Source organism: Dermochelys coriacea, chromosome 1 (genome assembly GCF_009764565.3).
Source record: "Dermochelys coriacea isolate rDerCor1 chromosome 1, rDerCor1.pri.v4, whole genome shotgun sequence".
NCBI classification, from domain to species: domain Eukaryota; kingdom Metazoa; phylum Chordata; order Testudines; family Dermochelyidae; genus Dermochelys; species Dermochelys coriacea.
In genome coordinates, this window is record NC_050068.2 from 331,748,764 (window position 1) to 331,768,546 (window position 19,783).

The following is a 19,783-nucleotide window of genomic DNA, read 5'->3' on the forward strand; positions in this document are numbered from 1 at the left end:
GATACTATGATATGACTTGTGAATTCCACAGTGTTCTAATATGGTAATGTAATGGTTAACCCCCTCAAAACAAGAACTGCTCTTCATTATCACCATATCTAGAAATGGGAGGAGAAATAAAATTTCTTTATCAATAAAATTTAGTGTCTTCATGCAAATATTTGATTTACTACCAGTGTGTCAATATATAAAAAATTAAATTAACAATAAGCTTTTATTTTCTACAGTTGGATGGACAGACTCAGACTTGTGCTACTGTGCTAAAAATAGAGGTGTAGCTGTTGAAGCTTGGGCTTTGAAGCCTAGACACGGGGGTGGGGTTTAGAGCCCAAGCTCCAGCCTGAGTTGCAACTTCAAAGTGCTGTCTACACTGCTATTTTTAGTGTGGTAATGTAACCTGTGGGTGGGCTAGAGTTCACTTCATTGCCCTTAAAAAAAAACAAGCTCCCATAGAAAAGTAGCAAGAGACCCAGAATTGAGTCTAAAGATTTTCAGCAAGGATTGCACAGGGTCAACCTCTACACATTCAAGTCTCAAAAAGAACAAAAGGAATGAACTTAATTAAGTACCAATTTTATAAAATCTTATGATAAAGAAACAGTTAAAATTTATTTTTTATAGCATAATATGGCTACTTTATAATCCACATACATTATCTTCACAGTTTATTCATAAGCATAAATAAAGAAAACAAATTAAATCTAAATGGGTCAGTCCCCACAGAAACCCAGTTAAAAGAAACTGAACTCCCAAAAGCTTAGGTTTAGTTTATTTGAGTCTCTATTAGTCTTTGATCACAAAATTTATATAGTCTGCTGAGTTAAAAGCAACATCTTCCCACTACTTGCTTGTAGAAATCTTTAGTTGGAATCCATGAAGACTCTTCCTCCTGCTCTGCTGAAATCAACTCAGTTAGCTAGTTAGCTACACAATTAATCAACCACTTAGTTCAGTATATAGCTTAAAAAAAAAAAACCTGCTGCAAAATGCTTTAGTTTGGGAAAACAGTCTGCTTTCTGCTCCAGGAGCTCAGCTTCTCCCAAACCATACAGTGCCCATGGCCTTTTGCAAAGTCGCTGCCCTGACTACTTGCCCTTATGAAGTCTGAGTTCAGGGAACCTATTTAGCATTCCCAAAACTGCCACACCCTATTCCAGAAACTTTTGTGTGTGGAATCTAATTGCATCTGCCCAGACCAGATATAAAAAATGGTTCAGCATCTGACGTATCATCGTAGGTTGTTCTACAACACAGCCTCTAACAAGACCAGGCTGTCCTGGACACTAGGTAACAGGATTGTTTACCTTTATACTAAGAAAGTTGGCAAGGCACCGAAGTCTGCATGTGGTGTGTGTCCAGGAAGACTTTGCGGTGTTCATGCTGTGCATCCAAAAACAAGCATGTTAGCAGAGCCTATGGCAGTTCCACATGTGCTACATGTGTCCATGACAGAATCAAATGAGCTTTCCTTATTGAGGAGCAGAAGATTATGCTTGTGTCTTCAATACCTTCACAACAGAGTCAGAAATCTAAGTGAATCTCTTTGTATTGTCTGCCTAATAAATGAAAATTCAACTTTACCAAAAAAAAAAAAGAGGACTCAGACACAACTTATTCCTACCTCATCCCCATAGATCTCTTTAAAGAGATCTCCCTATTAGTCACGAGGGTTACAGTAGCATGAGCTCCGTGAGATGTAGTCTGCTAGCCTGGGTCGGGAGGTCACTGTTATGGGCTGTGTAGACATACTCATTTCCTTACTCCACGAATTCATACATTTGCTGTGGACTGGGCTGATGCTTTTACGTCCTTCTGTTGACTTAAAGGAATGATATGGATTTCTGCTCTATTTTTTTTCCTCTCAAGTTTTCTGTTCCTATGTGTCTTACAGGATGATGCCCGACAACTCTTTGTACTAGCTGGAGCAGCAGAGGAAGGATTTATGACCACAGAACTTGCAGGAGTTATCAAGAGATTGTGGAAAGATAGTGGAGTTCAAGCCTGTTTCAATAGATCCAGAGAATACCAGCTTAATGACTCTGCAGCATAGTAAGTGTAGAACTGTAACTAAGCCTGTCCCTCTCCTGTAAAATGGTAAAGATTGTAAGATGAAATTCTTTGAGGCAGTCTGATACTACGCTGATGGGAGTCTTAGAAGTACCTAGATAGATGTGCCCTTTTTATGGGATCAGACAGCTGTAGCAGTCTTGATGTAGAAGTCTGAACTCGAAGAAAAGGAATTGGGAGGGGAACCCAAGTGTTGTGCTGGAATTAACAGGTCAAATCTGTGAGCAGTACCCAGAGCAGTTAATGGAAGAAATAAAAACTAACAGGTACTCTCAATTGCTTTATATGGCCAGTTCTATTTCTGCCCGTATATTGGGGGTGTGGGGTTGGGGGAGGAGTTGTGGTCTCAAAGCTACTTGTTCTGTACATGGAAACCTTCCATGACTGTTGGCTCTTAATCAGCATTGTCAATTGAACTTTCCTTCACTTCCTTTACATTAATATTGTGGTAGCACCCAAAAATACCAATCAGGATTTGTCTTTTTGTGCTAGGCACTGTACAAATGCATAGATAGATATAGTTCTTGCCCTAGTGAGTTTAAAACTAATTAAGACTAGATGCAGCAACAGAGGATAAACAGATGGAAAATAGGGTAGAAGGAGGATAATAGTAATAAGATCATGTAATTACAGGCTTGTGATGTGTAAATCATGATTCTGAATCATCTGAACGTATTCTAAGTTTAATAAATCTTCTGTTCCTGATTGATCTTCAAATTTGCTGCTACTAGTTTTTTTGCAGTACAAAGGAAAGGGATCGGGGCAGAGTGGTTTTAGCATACCTAAATCATGAATTACCAACACTGAGTAGTACACAAGTGTCATAAAAATAAAGGGAAGGGTAATCACCTTTCTGTATACAGTGCTATAAAATCCCTCCTGGCCAGAGGCAGAACCCTTTCACCTGTAAAGGGTTAAGAAGCTAGGATAACCTCGCTGGCACCTAACCAAAATGACCAATGAGGAGACAAGATACTTTCAAAGTTGGGGGAGGGAGCAAAGGGTCTGTCTGTCTGTGATGTTTTTGCTGGGAACAGATCAGGAATTCAGTCTCAGAAACTTCTGTTAAGTTAATAAGTAATCTAGCTAGAAGTGTTAGATTTCCTTTTGTTTAATGGCTGGTAAAATACGCTGGGGCTGAATGGAATGTATATTCCTGTTTTTGTGTCTTTTTGTAATTTAAGGTTTTGCCTAGAGGGATTCTCTATGTTTTGAATCTGATTACCCTGTAAGGTATTTACCATCCTGATTTTACAGAGCTCATTCTTTTTTTTTCTTTAATTAAAAATTCTTCTTTTCAGAACCTGATTGATTTTTCATGGTTTTTAAGATCCAAGGGTTTGGGTCTGTGTTCACCTGTACAAATTAGTGAGGATTTTTATCAAGCCTTCCCCAGAAAAGGGGATGTATGGCTTGGGGGGATATTTTGGGGAAGACGTCTCCAAGTGGGCTCTTTCCCTGTTCTTTGTTTAACAGGTGGTGGCAGCATACGGTTCAAGGACAAGAGAAAGTTTGTACCTTGGGGAAGTTTTTAACCTAAGCTGGTAAAAATAAATTTAGGGGATCTTTCATGCAGGTCCTCTCATCTGTACCCTAGAGTTCAGAGTGGGGAAGGAACCTTGACAACAGGCTAAACGATTGGTTTAATTTTAAAAAATATAACAAAGTGACCGATTCAAATCCATATATAGTGAATTAAAACATGATGTCGTTGGTGCATTGAAATACTACAGATCAGCGTTTCTCAAACTTTTTGATACCAGGGACTGGCTTGCTGCCTTCCTAAACTGGGTCAGGGAGATCTCGGGGACCGGCATTGGTCTACAGATCAGTTGTTGAAAAACACTGCTGTAGATTTCTCCAGCCTGCTTTTATCTGCTCTGAACCTGGAGGACAGCTTGAACTTTTTAGAGTCTTCAAGTCATCGAGAATAGGGACAAACAGGATGAACTCAAGGTAGCAAATAACTTAATAGAAAGATAAGTCTGAAGAAAGCACATCCATGACAAAAAGAACTGGAAAGTCACTTTTGTTGGTCATTTTCCTACTTTTAATATGATCCCTCAAAGTCTCTATGTCTTCAGTATTTTAGGTAACTAGCTTTATTGGGGAAATAGTCATTCCTTTTCGAGTGATGGTCCCTATTATATTCCACACGTGTCCGAAGCCAAAGCTTTTCAGAGTAGTTTTGCTCAGTGGTCCGCGTATGTGCCCTTGTATTGCCTTGTGGTTTCACCTGATTGATAAAAGACTGCACCATTTGCCGGATCTTCCGGTCCCAGCGCCAGATTGCGTACCCCTCCTGCTTTTGTCGGTGGAGTCCCAGATGCCTTTACCGGTTCTGGTCCCATCAATGGACCAGATACTATTGACTCTGTGGAAACTCGGAAGCACTCTCAGCCCTCAAGAACTGTTCACCTGGAGGGAGCGAGGTCACCACGTGTTCTGATGCACTCACCTCTGTAGAGGGCTCCATCTCATGCGTTACATCTACCACCTGCTGGACGTACCCCTCTAACACATCCTGTTCTATTGACACTGGCACTCATTGAAGACTACGACTCCTGAATCTGACAATCTGGATGTTCAGCATGGTCTGCTGCTTCCATTCAGGAAATACAACTACCAGAGGGTTTCAACAGCTCCATGGCAGTTTACCCCTTTGCCTTACCCAAGAAGCTGGTATATGTCTGCTTAGGCACAAGTATAACAGCAGCAGGATCAACCGGGTTGGCCATAATGGAGCTCATGGCCCCAATATATGCCTCCAGAATAGTCTCATTCGGCTCAGAAGAACTCCCCTGTTTCACCATCCCACTTGTCCGGAAGTGAGAGGTTAACCAGAAATGAGATTAGACGAGGCACCGATCAGGCCGGCTGCAACGGTACTGGCAGATCTGGAGAGATTCCTTTCGTCATCTCCAGGCGCAGCTGTGTCATCAACACCTTCCTCTCCACAAGATGGCTATTGTCAGTTTCAAGAACTCCTATGGAGATAGCCATTGACTTTGAGATGCAACTGGAAGAGATGTGGTTACTAGACATTCTGCACACATTGGTACTGGCAAGGGTGGTCTTACCAATCGATGCTATTCTTCAACCAGCATGCACTATGTGGCACATCCTGGACACGTGTGCACCAACCCCAAATGGGGCTGCAAAAAGGTACTACACCTCTTCTCCCCCACCCCCAACCAGAACTTTTATTTTCACACCCTCCACCTAACTTCTTGGTAATACAGGCTGTATTGGAGCAGACCAAACAACAATACCCACACTACATCATGGCAGACAGGGAGGGTAAGAGACTTGACCTCATGGGTCGAACATTCTTTTCCTCAACTGGACTGCAGTTCCAGATCTCTAACTACTTGGCACTGATGGCCAAGAATGGCTTTATGAACTATGACTGGATGGAGGAATTTGCAGATAAGTTACCTCATCAGAATTGTACTTGATTCCAAGCAACTGTACAGGAAGACAAGTTTGTCACCAAGTCCATACTTCAGGCTGCACTTGGTTCAGCGGACATGTCCTTGCATGTATTGGTGAATGGAATTGTCATGAGGAAGAAATCCTGGTTACACTCCTTAGGTTTCCCTAGAGAGGTGCTAAACACTATTGAGGACCTTTCCTTCAGTGAATCACATCTCTTCAATCAGAAAACTGATGATTCCTTACACTAACTAAAAGACTCTAGAGCAGTGGTGGGCAACATGTGGCCCGGTGGGACGGGCCACCGCTTCTCGCAGCTCCCATTGTCCAGGAACAGTGAACTGCAGCCACTGTGAGCTGCGGGGGGCCGTGCCCGCAGACGATCAATGTCAGCAAAATGTCTCGCGGCCCGCAATCAGATTATCCTGATGGGCTGCATGCAGCCCACGGGCTGTAGGTGGCCCACCACTGCTTTAGAGTCACCTTATGATCCTTGGGCATATATACACTGGAACCAAAGAGAATTTTATCGCCTACCATCAGTCCAACAATATAGAACTCCACACTTTTGCCACCAGTGGACGTACGAACCTCATCAGAACTGCCCTAAGGTACTTCAAGCATGTCTGCCTGTTCCAATAATGCAGACCTCTGCACAACACACTGTCATCACGAAAGTGGTCTTTTAGTGCATCTAGAGAGCCATCAGTCATTCCGCACACCAGTGCTCCTACCCTCCACTCCTTTCAAGGGGCATCTCAAACTCTCAACCAGCTTGAGAGTTGTATAACAATGGGCAAGTGGGTCTTGGACATCATTTGACATGACTACACCACAGAATTTGATGATCCCCCTCCCGCCCCAGAGATCCCTTTCATGACAGTATTCTTACCCTAAAGATGGACTTCCTCCTGCAGAGAGGAGCAGGGGAGCCAGTCCCGGCAGCGTTTTGTGGCACAGGGTTCTATTCCAACTATTTCCTGATGATCAAGAAGAAAGTGGGATGGAGACCAATCTTGGATCTCCGACACTTCAACCATTCGATTTGCAAGTCGAAATTTCATATGGTCACACTTGTGGCCATCATTCCCTCACTGGAAAAAGGCATATGGCTTTCAACATGCAAGGTGCATACTTCCATATCAACGTACATATGACCTACAGAAGGCTCCTGAGATTCAAAGTGGGGCATCGACTCTTCCAATACAGGGTCTCATCCAGATTTGCTGCTGCTCCACGAGTTTTTACAATGGTTTTCTCTGTGGTAGCTGCTCACCTATGATGTCAGGGAATCCTTGTCTTCCCCAACTTGGACAACTGTCTGTTGGCAGTGTGATCCAAAGAGAAAGCTCAAGCATTGATGTCCCAGCTTCTTCTCTCCTCCCTAAGAGTGAGCATCAACGTTGAAAAATCAACTTTTTGCCACCCTTAGTCCCTGGAATTCGTAGGAGCTCACATTGATGTGACCTCTGCACAAGCTTATATACCACAGGACAGATTCCAGAGCTTACTAAACCAAATAGTCCTGATAACCTTCAGCTGCTTGGTCTCTGCCTAGACCAGCTTTTCCATTCTAGGGCACATGGCGATGTGCACATATATCACACCCTTCACCCACCTGCATCTTCACTGTCTTTAGCTATGCCTGCAAAGAATCTATTCTCCTCTGCACCAATCTATGCACACCCTATTTAACGTTCCACCCAAAGTCATCTCTTCTCTTCAGTGGTGGACAGACTCGCTACAAGTCTGCTCCAGGATGCCCTTCCTCTCATCCTTGCCAACTGTTATATTCATAATGGGCACGCACTCACAGGCTGGGACAGTGTGTCTCAACCTTTCCAGACTATTGTATCCTTTTTGGGAGTCCGATTTGTCTTGCGTACTCCAGGTTTCACCTCACTTAAAAACTACTTGCTTGCAAAGTCAGACCTAAAACTACAAATGTGACAGCACACTGTTACTGAAAAATTGCTTACTTTCTCATTTTTACCATATAATTATAAAATAAATCAATTGGAATATAAATATTGTACTTGCATTTCAGTGTTTTGTATATAGAGCAGTATAAACAAGACATCGTATGAAATTTTAGTTTGTACTGACTTCGCTAGTGCTTTCTATGTAGCCTGTTGTAAAAATAGGCAAATACCTAGAGGAGTTGATGTACTTCCTGTAAGACCTCTGCATACCCCCAGGAGTACATGTATCCTTGGTTGAGAACCGCTGGGCTGGGGCACTTACATTGGAGATCACAAGGTACCTGGACCCATGCGAGAGTCCAGAATGCACATAAACATACTCAAACTTTGAGCAGTACACAAAGCATATCACATGTTCTTACCAGTTATCTGCTATTGCCACATCCTTGTCATGTCAGACAACACCACCACAGTATACTACATAAACAAAGTGGCACAAGGTCCCCAGCGCTATGTATGAAGGCAATTCCTCTGGGAATGGTGCATTGCACATCATATCCTTTTGTCAGCAGCCTATCTGCTTGGTACCCAGAATGCGATCATAGATTCTCTCAGCAAGAACTTTGCAACCGACCACAAATGGGAGTTGCACGAAATGATAATCACAGACAACTTTGGTCGCTGGGGCACACCAATCAGAGATCTTTTTGCATAACACACCAACACCAAGTGCACCCAGTATTCCTCTAGGAGAGGACTGTCTGCTCACTCACTGAGCAACGCTCCGGTCATCGATTGATCAGACCAAATAAACTATGCCCCCCCGCGCGTCCTCCATGCTCTCCTGCCGGAGTTTGACAGCCATTCTGATCTCTCCATTCTGGTGTCGTCAATTCTGGTTCCTTCTTCTCCGCATGTCGAAACAACCTCCGCTCCAACTGCAGACGTTTCTGGAACTGCTGGCAACACAATGGCAGACTCAGGCATCCAGATCCATGGAAGCTACACTTGACAGCGTAGATTTTGAATGGACACCTCCATTAGCACAAGAATGCTCAGTGGCAGTGCAAGACCTCTTCTCCAATAGCCAGAAGGTCTCCACAAGGCAATCCTGCTAGGCCAAACGACATGCTTCACCTCCAGGGCCCAACAGCAAGATCTTACCCCCAAAGCTGTGGACATCCCTATGCTTTGGCTATTTCCTCTGACTGGATCTCAGCTCTGTCAGAGTGCATGCAGTCACCATTAGTGCTTCACCCTCCAGTAGAAGAGTATTTGATTTTTACCCATCTCTAGACTGTGCGATTCTGGAAGGGCCTTTTATGTAAATATCTGCCAATTCAGCCTATCACTCCATGATCGGACCTCAGCGTAGTCTTTACCTCTTTAATGAACTCTGAATGAACTTTGAACCGCTGTCCTCCTGCCCTCGCTCTCTTTTTCTCTCCTTTCCATGAAGGTCATGTTCCTTGTTGGCATTACCTCAGCGAGGAGGATTGGTGAACTGGGAGCTGTGCTGGCAAACCCCGCTTTAACCACATTAGATAAGGACAAGGTCTCACTGACTGCATCCCAAGTTTCTGCCAAAAGGGGTTTTCCAGTTCCATCTCAACCAACCCATACTCTGCCTACCCCCTTTCCAAAACCACACGCCTTTAATAAGCAACAGTGACTTCATTCCCTCCATGTGTAGGGCCCTGGCCTTTTACCTACAAAGGATGAAGCCATTCCCAAAGTGTCCCAGGCTATTTGTTTACATAGCTGAGAGAATTAAAGGACATGCCATTTCCACCCAGAGAATCTCTCAGTGGGTCTCAGGGTGCATTAACTGTTGCTATCAATTGTCAGGGAACTCCCCACCAGATGGGATACAAGCCCATTCCATGAGAGCACAAGCATCAACCGCAGCCATGCTCCACAATAGATCCCTTGCAGCCATATGTAGCACCCATGTGGAGTTCAGTACACACCTTTTCCTCTCACTATGCTCTAGTATGTGCATTTGGTGCTGGATGCCTCATTTGGTGCAGTGGTCCTCTGTTCTACGGTTCCATCATCTTCCTTGCACCCTCTTGTCAATCACCCTCAGTGGAATACAATCGGGCGAAACCGCAAGGCAATACAAAGGTGCCTGTGTGGACCACCGAGCAATATTACTTTGAAAAGCTCTGGCACATGTGCATAACCCTCAGTGGAAGCACACATCTCGAAGAACTTCTAGTTACAGGTAAGTAACCTCCTCTTCTCTTTCCTGCAATTTCATAATGACAGCACAGTTTACTTAACATCCCTAATTATATCCCTGAAGTTGATAATTTCTGATCATGTAGGCAGCCGTTCCTTTTTTCTGTTCCTTTTCAAAGTGAATGTGACTAAAAATCACATATGTACTGTATTTAAAGCACTGGATTGATGACATGCATCTCAAGAATTTCAGAAAGCAAAACACAAGGCTTTATTTTCAAGACTATCTGACTAGAAGGAAAGTTACTATGGTACAGTGCATCAAACCAGTCACCTAGTCACATGAACATCTGTTGATTCAGTATTTTGGCTGGAACATTCTTCATACATTTATTAATTTCCATTAAGGGACAGCATATTAAAATATTTTAATTCTGTAGATAGGTGTAAAGATAATGAAATGTATTATCTGTTTACATGTTTTCCTACTTTATAATTGCTTGCACCAATTGGAAGAAAACAACATATGCGCTCTGAGACTTAGAAGGAAGAATTATTTAAGATGGAATGAATTGCTTAAATTTTCTTCTTTCTAGAATAATATTTTCCAGTATGCATTTTTTAACTAGTAAAGACGTGTCAAACTTTTTTTAAAATTCTATTTTTAAACTGGTAAATTCATAGATTCATAGATATTAAGGTCAGGAGGGACCATCATGATCATCTAGTCTGACCTCCTGCACAACGCAGGCCACAGAATCTCACCCACCTACTCCTGCGATAAACCTCTCACCTATGTCTGAGCTATTGAAGTCCTCAAACCATGGTTTAAAGACTTCAAGGAGCAGAGAATTCTCCAGCAAGTGATCCGTGCCCCATGCTACAGAGGAAGGCGAAAAACCTCCAGGGCCTCTTCCAATCTGCCCTGGAGGAAAATTCCTCCGACCCCAAATATGGCGATCAGCTAAACCCTGAACATATGGGCAAGATTCACCAGCCGATACCCAGGAAAGAAGTAAATAACCCGTAAGACTTGAATGTAGCGTGCAGGTTTTCTCTGTTTTATCCCAAAGGATACTGTCCGTGCGTATGTCTATGATGAACACTAAACTGAATGTGCTGAATAGTTGAGGATTTTTAGATATGCTAAAGATATTTTATCTGTTATAAAAGTTATCTGTGCAAATTTCATATCTTTTTTTAAAATAATTAAAAGTGTTTATTTTATCTTTAGTTACTTGAATGATCTGGACAGGATAGCACAAACCAGTTACATACCAACTCAACAGGATGTTCTCAGGACTAGAGTGAAAACTACAGGAATAGTGGAAACTCATTTTACTTTCAAAGATCTTCATTTTAAGTGAGTATTCAAGCTGTACACATAACCCTGTTATATGTTTTATTCAAAGTTTTAAATGTTCGTTAACAACTGTGACTTATTTTTATCACAACTTATTTCTTGGCATTTGGAACTATTTTCAGAGAAGATGGGGTGTCCTCGGGGAGGGAAGGGCTTAGGGGAATGACTTTCATAGTGAGAGACCAAGTACAATGAAATAACACAAACCTCTTGGAGGCATATTTAACATTGAATTGTAGCACCAGGAAAGCCTATTTAATTCCCATGTAAACTTACATGTTTACATGAGTAATGTGCATATATAAACTTCTTTCAAATAATCCTTTTTGTGTAATGCTGAAGAACTAGTGATTGAAAAATCAGCTTTTCTTCTACTTGAAAATCAATTGAAGAGCTGACAGACTATGAACATTCATTATTTGTGAAGTGAAACCACCAAAATATCTTTTATAGTAAATCGAAATGCTGATTTCTATCCCAGTTTGCAACATGATGCTTTGTTTACTGACTAATTTTGCAAATCTATTTTTTTTCTTCATGAAGGAAAAATGAGACTTTGTAAAGAGTTCAGGAAACTTCTAAGGAGCAGATGTCTCTGCATCAAGTCTTACTAAAAGATGTTATCTCTCTCTACATTAGGTGTTTTGATACTAAACATTTTGGAATCTCTTCCACTTCTCTCAGCAACCAAATGCATGAAAAGGATACAGGGGAAGAGTTGCATGTACTGTCTGTGTAGTATGTAAATCAACATGAGTTTATGGAAAATAGATCCTTGATATCTTTTTCGATGAGATTACAAGTTTGGTTGATGAAAGTAATGGTGTTGATGTAATATGCATAGGCTTTGTGAAATGTTTGATTTGGTACCACGCTATATTTTGATTTAAAAACTAGAGCAATATCAAATTAACATGGCACACATTAAATGGATCTAAAATGGGCTAACTGATTGGTCTCAAACTGTAGTTGTAAATCGGGAATTGTCTCGAGTGGGTCTCTCTCCAATGGGGTCCTACAGGAATCTGTTCTTGTTCCTACACTATTTACCATTTTTATCAATGACCTGGAAGAAAACGTAAACTCATAATTGATGAAGTTTGCAGATGACACAAAAATTGGAGGAGTGGTAAATAATGAGGAAGACACGTCATTCGGAGCAATTGGAATCACTTGGTAAACTGGGCACAAGCAAACAATATGCATTTAAATGTGGTTGAATGTAAACACAGAATAAAGGCCTCAATTACAGGATGGGGGACTCTTTCCTGGAAAGCAGAGACTCTCTGAAAAATATTTGTTGCTGGTGATGGATAATGAGCTGAACATGAGCTCCCAGTGTGATGCTTTGGCCAAAAGATCTTGATGGAGATAGTGTGCCGACCCTCATTGAGCCAAGCTAGTCGACTCATCACTGAGTACTTCGGTGTTGGCGTGAAGTGCTTCTTCCACTGTGACACCATTTCCCATCACCGATGCTGAAGAAAAAATATAAGCAGGTGGCTGAGAGGGGGTGTTCCCCGACTCTGAAGAAAGCCAACCACAGGGAGCATAGTGGAGTGTGACCTGAGTCTGGCCACTCCTCTCTGAGTCCAGTCCCAGATCAACCTTCCACACCAGAGGGACATTGTGGCACCAGCAGAGTCATGGTGCTGTCAACCCTGGAGGTATTTGTTGCAGCCAGGGACTTGTTGCCACTGTCGCTGGCAGTACAAGAATTGGCGACGTTGATGCCAGTGAACAGAAGGCAGCAAGCTCCCCTTTGGTACCATCAAGAGAGAAACCGTCCCTGCTGGTGTCAATGCAGGTCTCCTCACCTCAGCACCGTTCCTAGGCACCAAATAGTACTGCCCCTCTGTGGGCCCTGGAGGAAGGCTAGTCATTGGACTCAGAAGTGGAATTGTATTCCCAGCCAAGGAACTGTTCCCAGTACCTCCCCAGTCAGCCTCATCAGGTTGTAGATTCAGATGTATAGCTACCCCAAAGTAGCCTTAAGGCCATGGGGAGAGAGAGAGAGAGAGAGACCTGTGCTGGGCCACTCTCCAAACATCTACAGAACACTCGGTACCAGTGACTCTGGCCCCAGAGAGGGCTCTTCAAATGAGGTGGTGAAGAGCCATCTCCCCCTAGTCAGGGACTACCAGGGACAGTCCTAGCATTGCAGGACCCTGTGCCTCAGAGACAAGTGCTAGTACTGGGCAAGCCAGCAATGATGGCACGACACCCTGCCATCACGTCCCTCCTTACAGGGCTCGACTGCTCACCATTGCAGCACCGCTACCTGGCACTGATGGGCACCACGCTGTCATAGTCACTCAGGAGTGGGTCCTCTAGCTCCAAGTCAGAGGCTAAATTGTACACCTCCCGAGGGAGCACACATCAAGTCGACTATGGGCATTCCACAGCCATGGCACAAGGGCTATCCCATCGGCATGGCCACTGACCCAATGGCAAATGCCACTCCTGTGGCTGATGTGAACCCCTTGGACGGTTCAACCATTCCAAGGTTTTCACGTAGGGTGATCCCACTCAGTACCTCAAAAGCGAGAGCTCCCCTGCTAATCCCTTCAGAAAGGGGTTGGGTTCTGGGTGCCGAGGTGGGTGAAGCACAGGATGCCCTGTGGGGGACTCACCAACAACAGAGGACATGCAAGGCCTGGTGTCAGTCCAAGCCTCATTGTTGTTTTTCCCCAGATAAGGCAGTGGCGGGGATGACCATAGCACCCATTCAAGATGATTATAAGGCTCACCAAGAGCTTTTGCGTCATTTGGCCCAGAACCTGGACATACAGGTAGAGATCGCAGAGTCAGCTCCTGCCCTGGTGGACATATTAGCACTCTTGTGACCGGCAAGAGTGGCTCTGCCCTCAGATGAAGCCATCTTGCAATCTATGAGGGCTCTGTGGCAACCCCCCACATCTCTCCAGCTCACAGCAAAGCATGTGGAAAGAAAGTACTTTGTAACCCTCCAAGGGGTGAGTATCTATACACTCATCCCCCTCCAGGATCCCTAGTCATTGCTGCAAACAAACGAGACAGACCAGGGCAGCAAGGCCCATCGCCAAAAGTGAAAGAGGCCAGGAAGCTGGATTTATTGGGCAGGAAGTTATACTTGACAGGGGGCCATGGAGAGAGTGAGACCTGTGCTGGGCCACTCTAAATATCTACAGAACAATCGGTACCAGTGACTCTGGCCCCAGAGAGGGGTCTTCAAGTCTGGTGCTCATGGACTACCAGCCTAGGGTGAGCCACAGAGGGCATACAGCCATGGCCCTGCCATCGACACCAGAGGCAAATGAGGTGGTGAGGAGCCTTCTTGACGGGGGCCTCTAGCTGAGGATATCAAACCACCAGGGCCTAGGCTGCTATGATTTTAATTCCTGGTCAGCAATAACATTTAAGGAACTCTTATCTGAATTTGTGGCCCTTGTAGAGTAAGGCTGTGGCCAAAGCATCCCTTCAGGAGGCCTCGGATGCTGCAGCTAGAACCATGGACACAGAGACGGTCATGAGGTGGAGCTCTTAGCTTCAATCCTCTGGACTGCCCCACAAGGTCCAACAAACAATTCAGGACCTTCCATTCGAGGGGAATTCCCTCTTTTCCGAACAAACAGACGGTTGGCTTTACTGCCTAAAAAATTCAAGGGCCACTCTAAAGTTGTTGGACCTTCACACCTCAGCCCCAATGCGTAAACAGTACAAGTCCCAACCTATGGGTCGATTTTACCCGCCGCAGCACCAGCAGAGGCAGGACATCAGCCAGTGGAGGAGCAAGAGCTTCCGGAGGAGGCATATGCCGCACACCTCAGCAGCCTCTACGTCTGCGCCTGTGAAACAATTGACGGGTTCTAAGCAGATCTTTTGAAGGTACACCAGAGGACGGCGTACCAGACCAAAGTCTGGATCTTGCCCCTATGTTTGTGAACCGTTCGCCCAGTGGAAGTGGGATATACCCTGCAATTCATTTCTTCCACTCCATCCCACCCTCCTTCCCCATCCTTCAGGGACCCTTCTCACAAGAGACTTCTGGCCTAGGAGGTACAATCGCTCCTCAGCATGGAGGAGGTTCCTATGAAATTAAGAGGCAAAGGGTTTTACTTGCATCACTTCCTGATCCCAAAGGCCAACGGGGATCTCAGAAGCCTGAACAAGTTTATGAAGAAGCTGAAGTTCCGTGTGATCTCCCTGGCCTTTATGATCCACTGTCTAGATCTAGGGGATTGGTATGCTGCCCTCAACTGAAGGACACATATTTCCACATATCCCTTTTTCAAGGAAACAGAAAATACCTCCATTCATGGTAAACAACTATCATTATCAGTTCATAGTATTACCCTTTGGACTGTCGGAAACCTATGTTCATGAATTGCCTGGCAGTCGTGGTGGCCTTCCTCTGGAGGAGGTGTGCTGGTTTACCACAGCCTGGCGACTGGCTGGGCAAAGGCTGGTCCAGGGACCTGGTAAAAGCACACATGGAACTCATACAATCCACCTTCCAGGATCTGGGTCTTCTGATAAATGCACAAAGGTCAACTCTCTTGCTGGTTCAGAAGATAGAATTCATAGGAGCAGTTTTCAACTTGAACTAGGACAGAATCTCCCTTCTGGAAGACCATTTCAGAGCATCGTATCAATCATAAACGTTCTGAAAGACTTCCACATCACCATAGCAAGGAACTGCTTAAAGTTTTGGGACCTCAATCTGCTGTTGTCAAGACGGGGGGGCCCATTAGCGCAAGGGGCATGTTACCATCGGCTGAATCTATCCTGGGGATCACATCCTGCATCCACACACACTACAATTTGGCAGAGGTGTCACCTCCTTGCTTGACAGCATACTCCACAAGATCGCAAGCTGCTTCAGCCGTATTCGTGGCGCAGATCCCAATCCTGGACACTTGCAAGGCAACGATCTCATCCATTCACACATTCACCACGCACTCTTCCATCACTCAACAATCCAGAGATGATGCAGCCTTCGGTCAAGTGGTCTTCCAGTCTGTTTCAGCGAAACTCCGATCCCAGCACCTGATTTATTGATTGATTGATTGGGAATCACCTATATGGGAATAGACATGAGCAAGCACTTGAAGAAAAAACTGTTACTAACCTTTCTGTGTCTGTTGTTGTTCAAGATGTATTGCTCATGTCCATTCCAAAACCTGCCCACCTATCCCTCTGTCGGAATTGCCGGCAAGAAGAAACTGAAGGAGCAGCATGTTGTTGAGTGCCTATATACCACACCCTGATGGCACCAGAGTCGACCTGACAGATACCACTGGAGGAAAACTTCCAGCAACACTGCACACGGAGCATGTACACCTACATTGGAATGGACATGAGCAACACATATCGAAGAACAGTAGTTACCGAAATGTTAGTAACTGTTTCTTCTTTGAGATGTGTGGTCCCTATGGGTATTCATGTCCTTCCTCCTTCCCCTTAGCTTGCATTATCTTCTGATTTGCAGTAGAGTAGACGCTAGAGAGGCAGTCAGTCAACACTGCCCCTTATGCCGTCAGTTGGGAGCATGAGGAGATGAAGGACACGGGTACAGGCACAGACTAATGCAGACTATTGAAAAATTTTTGCTCCCTGGCACATATGGGCACTCACAGTGAATGCCCATAGCAACCACATATCTGAAACAGCTCCAGTTAAGGGTAAGTAACCTTCCTTTATTATTGCCACTTTTGCACCCCCTCCCCCAAACTTATCTTCTGTACCCATGCAGGAAAGGAGTATGATAATTCAGTCAGTTGTCTATATATTTGGGGGCTATCAATGGCTTTCACAAATGTAACTGAGCACATAATTTGAAGTCAATGGGAAGGCACTGGTGGCTCTGCAAAGGGATCTTGGTTACACATCCTGTTGACACATGAGCTGGAAAAAACTCTAGTTAGCTTTCCAAGACCTGGGCTTGTTCTGCAAAACAAGCAGGAATAAATAGTAGTAAAATCTTAATTTTTGTCACTCAGCAGTTATGATTGCGCATGCATGTGCACACAGACCAGGTTTGTTGAGTAAGTGCATTTTGTTTACTTATAGTTATCTTTTAAAATAGAACTATACTTTAGAGGGTTTGGTGCATGGAAGGCTGTAACATTCTTGCTTCTCTTGGAGACTTGTATGAGTTACTCCCAACAGAGTTGCAGAAATTTTAAAATATTCTGAGCATTCCTGATGCTACTCAAGAGTCCACCAGAATGAAGTGTGACTAAGTAGGATGCAATCTTTACAGGAAATTACACAATTTAATTTTTTAATCATAAATCTGTTCACAGATATCACTTATAACAGTGAAGATCAGTGTGAACATATGGCCAGCATATATCTTTGACATGAAAGGTTTTTTGGATATACAAGTTCATACGTTCCCATTAGGTGCAGCTTTTGTGGCAGGAGATGCTGCAGCTGTTACTTCAATGAGCAGCAGCCAAAGAGACTCTGAGGTGACAGTAAGGAGAATTGTTTGTATAGGAGGTGGCAGCTGGTGGGTGTGTGTGTTTAACAAAAAAAAAAGTTCCAAGATTGAGAAGACTGATCTCAAGTTCTCACAAGATTATGTGGCAGAGTGGAGTGACAGAACCATCTACTCTTTCCCATCTTGCTACCTGTCCAATTTTTTGAGGGAAGAAGCACCCTTATTCACACAAGAATATGGCAGACAAGGGATGGCAAGATGGAACCCCTTTCTCTGAATTAGCACTGAACTTTGCGGGTAGAAGTGATATGGGATGTATTGGACAGGGTTTCAGCAGACCCATTGCTGAGAAATCTCAGGGCTGAGAAAGCCCTGATCTTCAGTTCTGCCCACTGTTGTCTGGAGATCTGCCACTAGGTTTCTTGCAAAGCCTCACAGCTTAAATTCATAACTTTGCTAGACAATAAAAATCATGGATTCAGTAGGGACACTGGTCTTAGATCTCATTATAACAGTCTAACCCACTAACCCTCCTTTGTTTTATGACTGCAGAGGTGTTAATTGCCTACTTAAGTTGAATGATCCTTTGCAACATGTGTTTGCTTAGCAATTTGTTCCACCTTGTATTTTGCTGAGACACTCTGATTACCTTTCCCAGACCTGAAGAAGAGCTCTGTGTAGCTTTAAAGCTTCTCTTTCACCAACAGAAGTAGGTCCGATAAAAGATATTACCTTACCCACCTTGTCTCTCTCAGTAGGAGTCTTGGTATTTTCCTCTTGGTGTCTTTTTAGGCTGTGTACACTAGCACTTTTCTTGGTATAACTTATGTTGCTCAGGGATGTGAAAAAAGTATACCTCTGAATGACATAAGTTGCACCGACAGAAGTGCTGATGTGGACAGTGCTTTGTCAGTGGGAGACTGCTGCTCGCTGGGTGTAGTTTGTTTATGTCGAGGAGAGAGCTCTCTCCCATTGGCATAGAGCAGTTACATGGGAGATTTTACAGCAGCACAGCTGCAATGGTACAGCTGTGTTGCTGTAGGCTCTCTAGTGTAGATATGGCCTTAGTCTGTTTGGAGGAGGGACAAGACAAGTGACCTGTGTCCCCCTTGCCTTCTCTGAAATGGGCCTTTTGTGCACCCTACACTGAAGCAGCAGATAAAAGGTGCCAATGGGAAGGAAGTACCAGCTGGGCTTGTTGGCAGAATTTCAGTCACCAATGAATGGAGCAGAGAATTTTACTCGGGCTGTTTTCTTTGCAGTTCTCTGGCACTTCTTTCCGGACTGCCATTTCTTGGGTAGGGGTGTCTGCTACCCCTGCTTTACTCCCTTGCTTCCTCTCCCATTGCTTGGTGAATTTGCAACCCAGACTGTTGCATATTGGCAAATTGTATCCTCAAAAGCAGTGATTCTGAAGAGGATTTAAGGGCCGTGGTGGGTACCTGGATGTATAAACTGGGAAACGTTGAGCAGGAATAGAGAGCTAGTATTACCTCTAAACAGCATTGGTGAAATCATTATTGGAATGTGTGTCCAATTCTGGTGTCCACACTTTAAAAAGGATGTTGAAAAATTGGAAAGGATTCAGAAGAGAGCTGCAAAAAATGAGTCAAGGTCTGGAAAACTCACCTTGCAGTGAAAGATTTAGGAAGCTCAATTTATTTAATTTATCAAAGGGAAGGTTAAGAGGTGACTTGATCACTTGTTAGTATCTGTAAAGGGCTATTTATTCTAGCAGACAAGACCAGAGGCTGCCTAAGAAGTCTAAAATAGATGAATTCAGGCTTGAGATAAACCACACATTTTTAAGTTTGGGTACTTAACTATTGGAACAGCTTATCAAGGGTTGTGGCTTTTCCATCACCTGAAGTCTTAAGTCAGAACTAGATGTCTTTGTAAAATAATATACTTCAGCTCAAGCACAGGGTATTGACATGGAGGAATTTCTGGATGAAATTCTTGGCTTGGTCAGATTAGATGGTTGTTAATGGTTGCTTCTTGTTTTAATGAATCTTTTCTTACAAGGGGACACAGTTGCTCCTTCAATTTTCTCACCTGGCTTTGAGATGTTTAATGTGGTTTCTCTTTCCCTTCTTTCCTTTTCCTTCATATATTCTTTAGGTGGATTGAGGGAAGGGCCACATATACTTTTTTTTTCCTTCCCCCTCCCTTCTCCCTGCCTACTCTTTCTCTCTTCCCAACCCTAGGTCTCGCGAAACTTCTGCTGATCTTTGAAGAAACAGCTACTGCTTTTGCTGCGCTAAGGATCCTATGGTAATACAAATAAATAGGCACTTTGGCTGCTCCATCTGCGTCATTCCTTGATGACATACCTTAGTAGGAATATGTGGCTGAATACTTCAGCTCAAGCACAGGGTATTGACG

General features: G+C 43.9%; 1 protein-coding gene across 2 annotated transcripts in view; it reads left to right on the plus strand.

The window, feature by feature from the left end:
• The window catches only part of LOC119855839 (guanine nucleotide-binding protein G(i) subunit alpha-1), a 67,573-nt gene that overhangs the window by 38,735 nt on the left and 9,055 nt on the right, over positions 1 to 19,783 (plus strand). For both annotated transcript variants that reach the window (XR_006275831.1, XM_038402650.2), the window contains exons 4-5: positions 1,892 to 2,049; positions 10,843 to 10,971. Coding sequence is in view for 1 of the 2 variants with exons in the window: in XM_038402650.2 (XP_038258578.1) it covers positions 1,892 to 2,049; positions 10,843 to 10,971 (287 nt within the window). In the remaining variant the exon portion in view is untranslated. The remainder of the gene's footprint in view (positions 1 to 1,891; positions 2,050 to 10,842; positions 10,972 to 19,783) is intronic.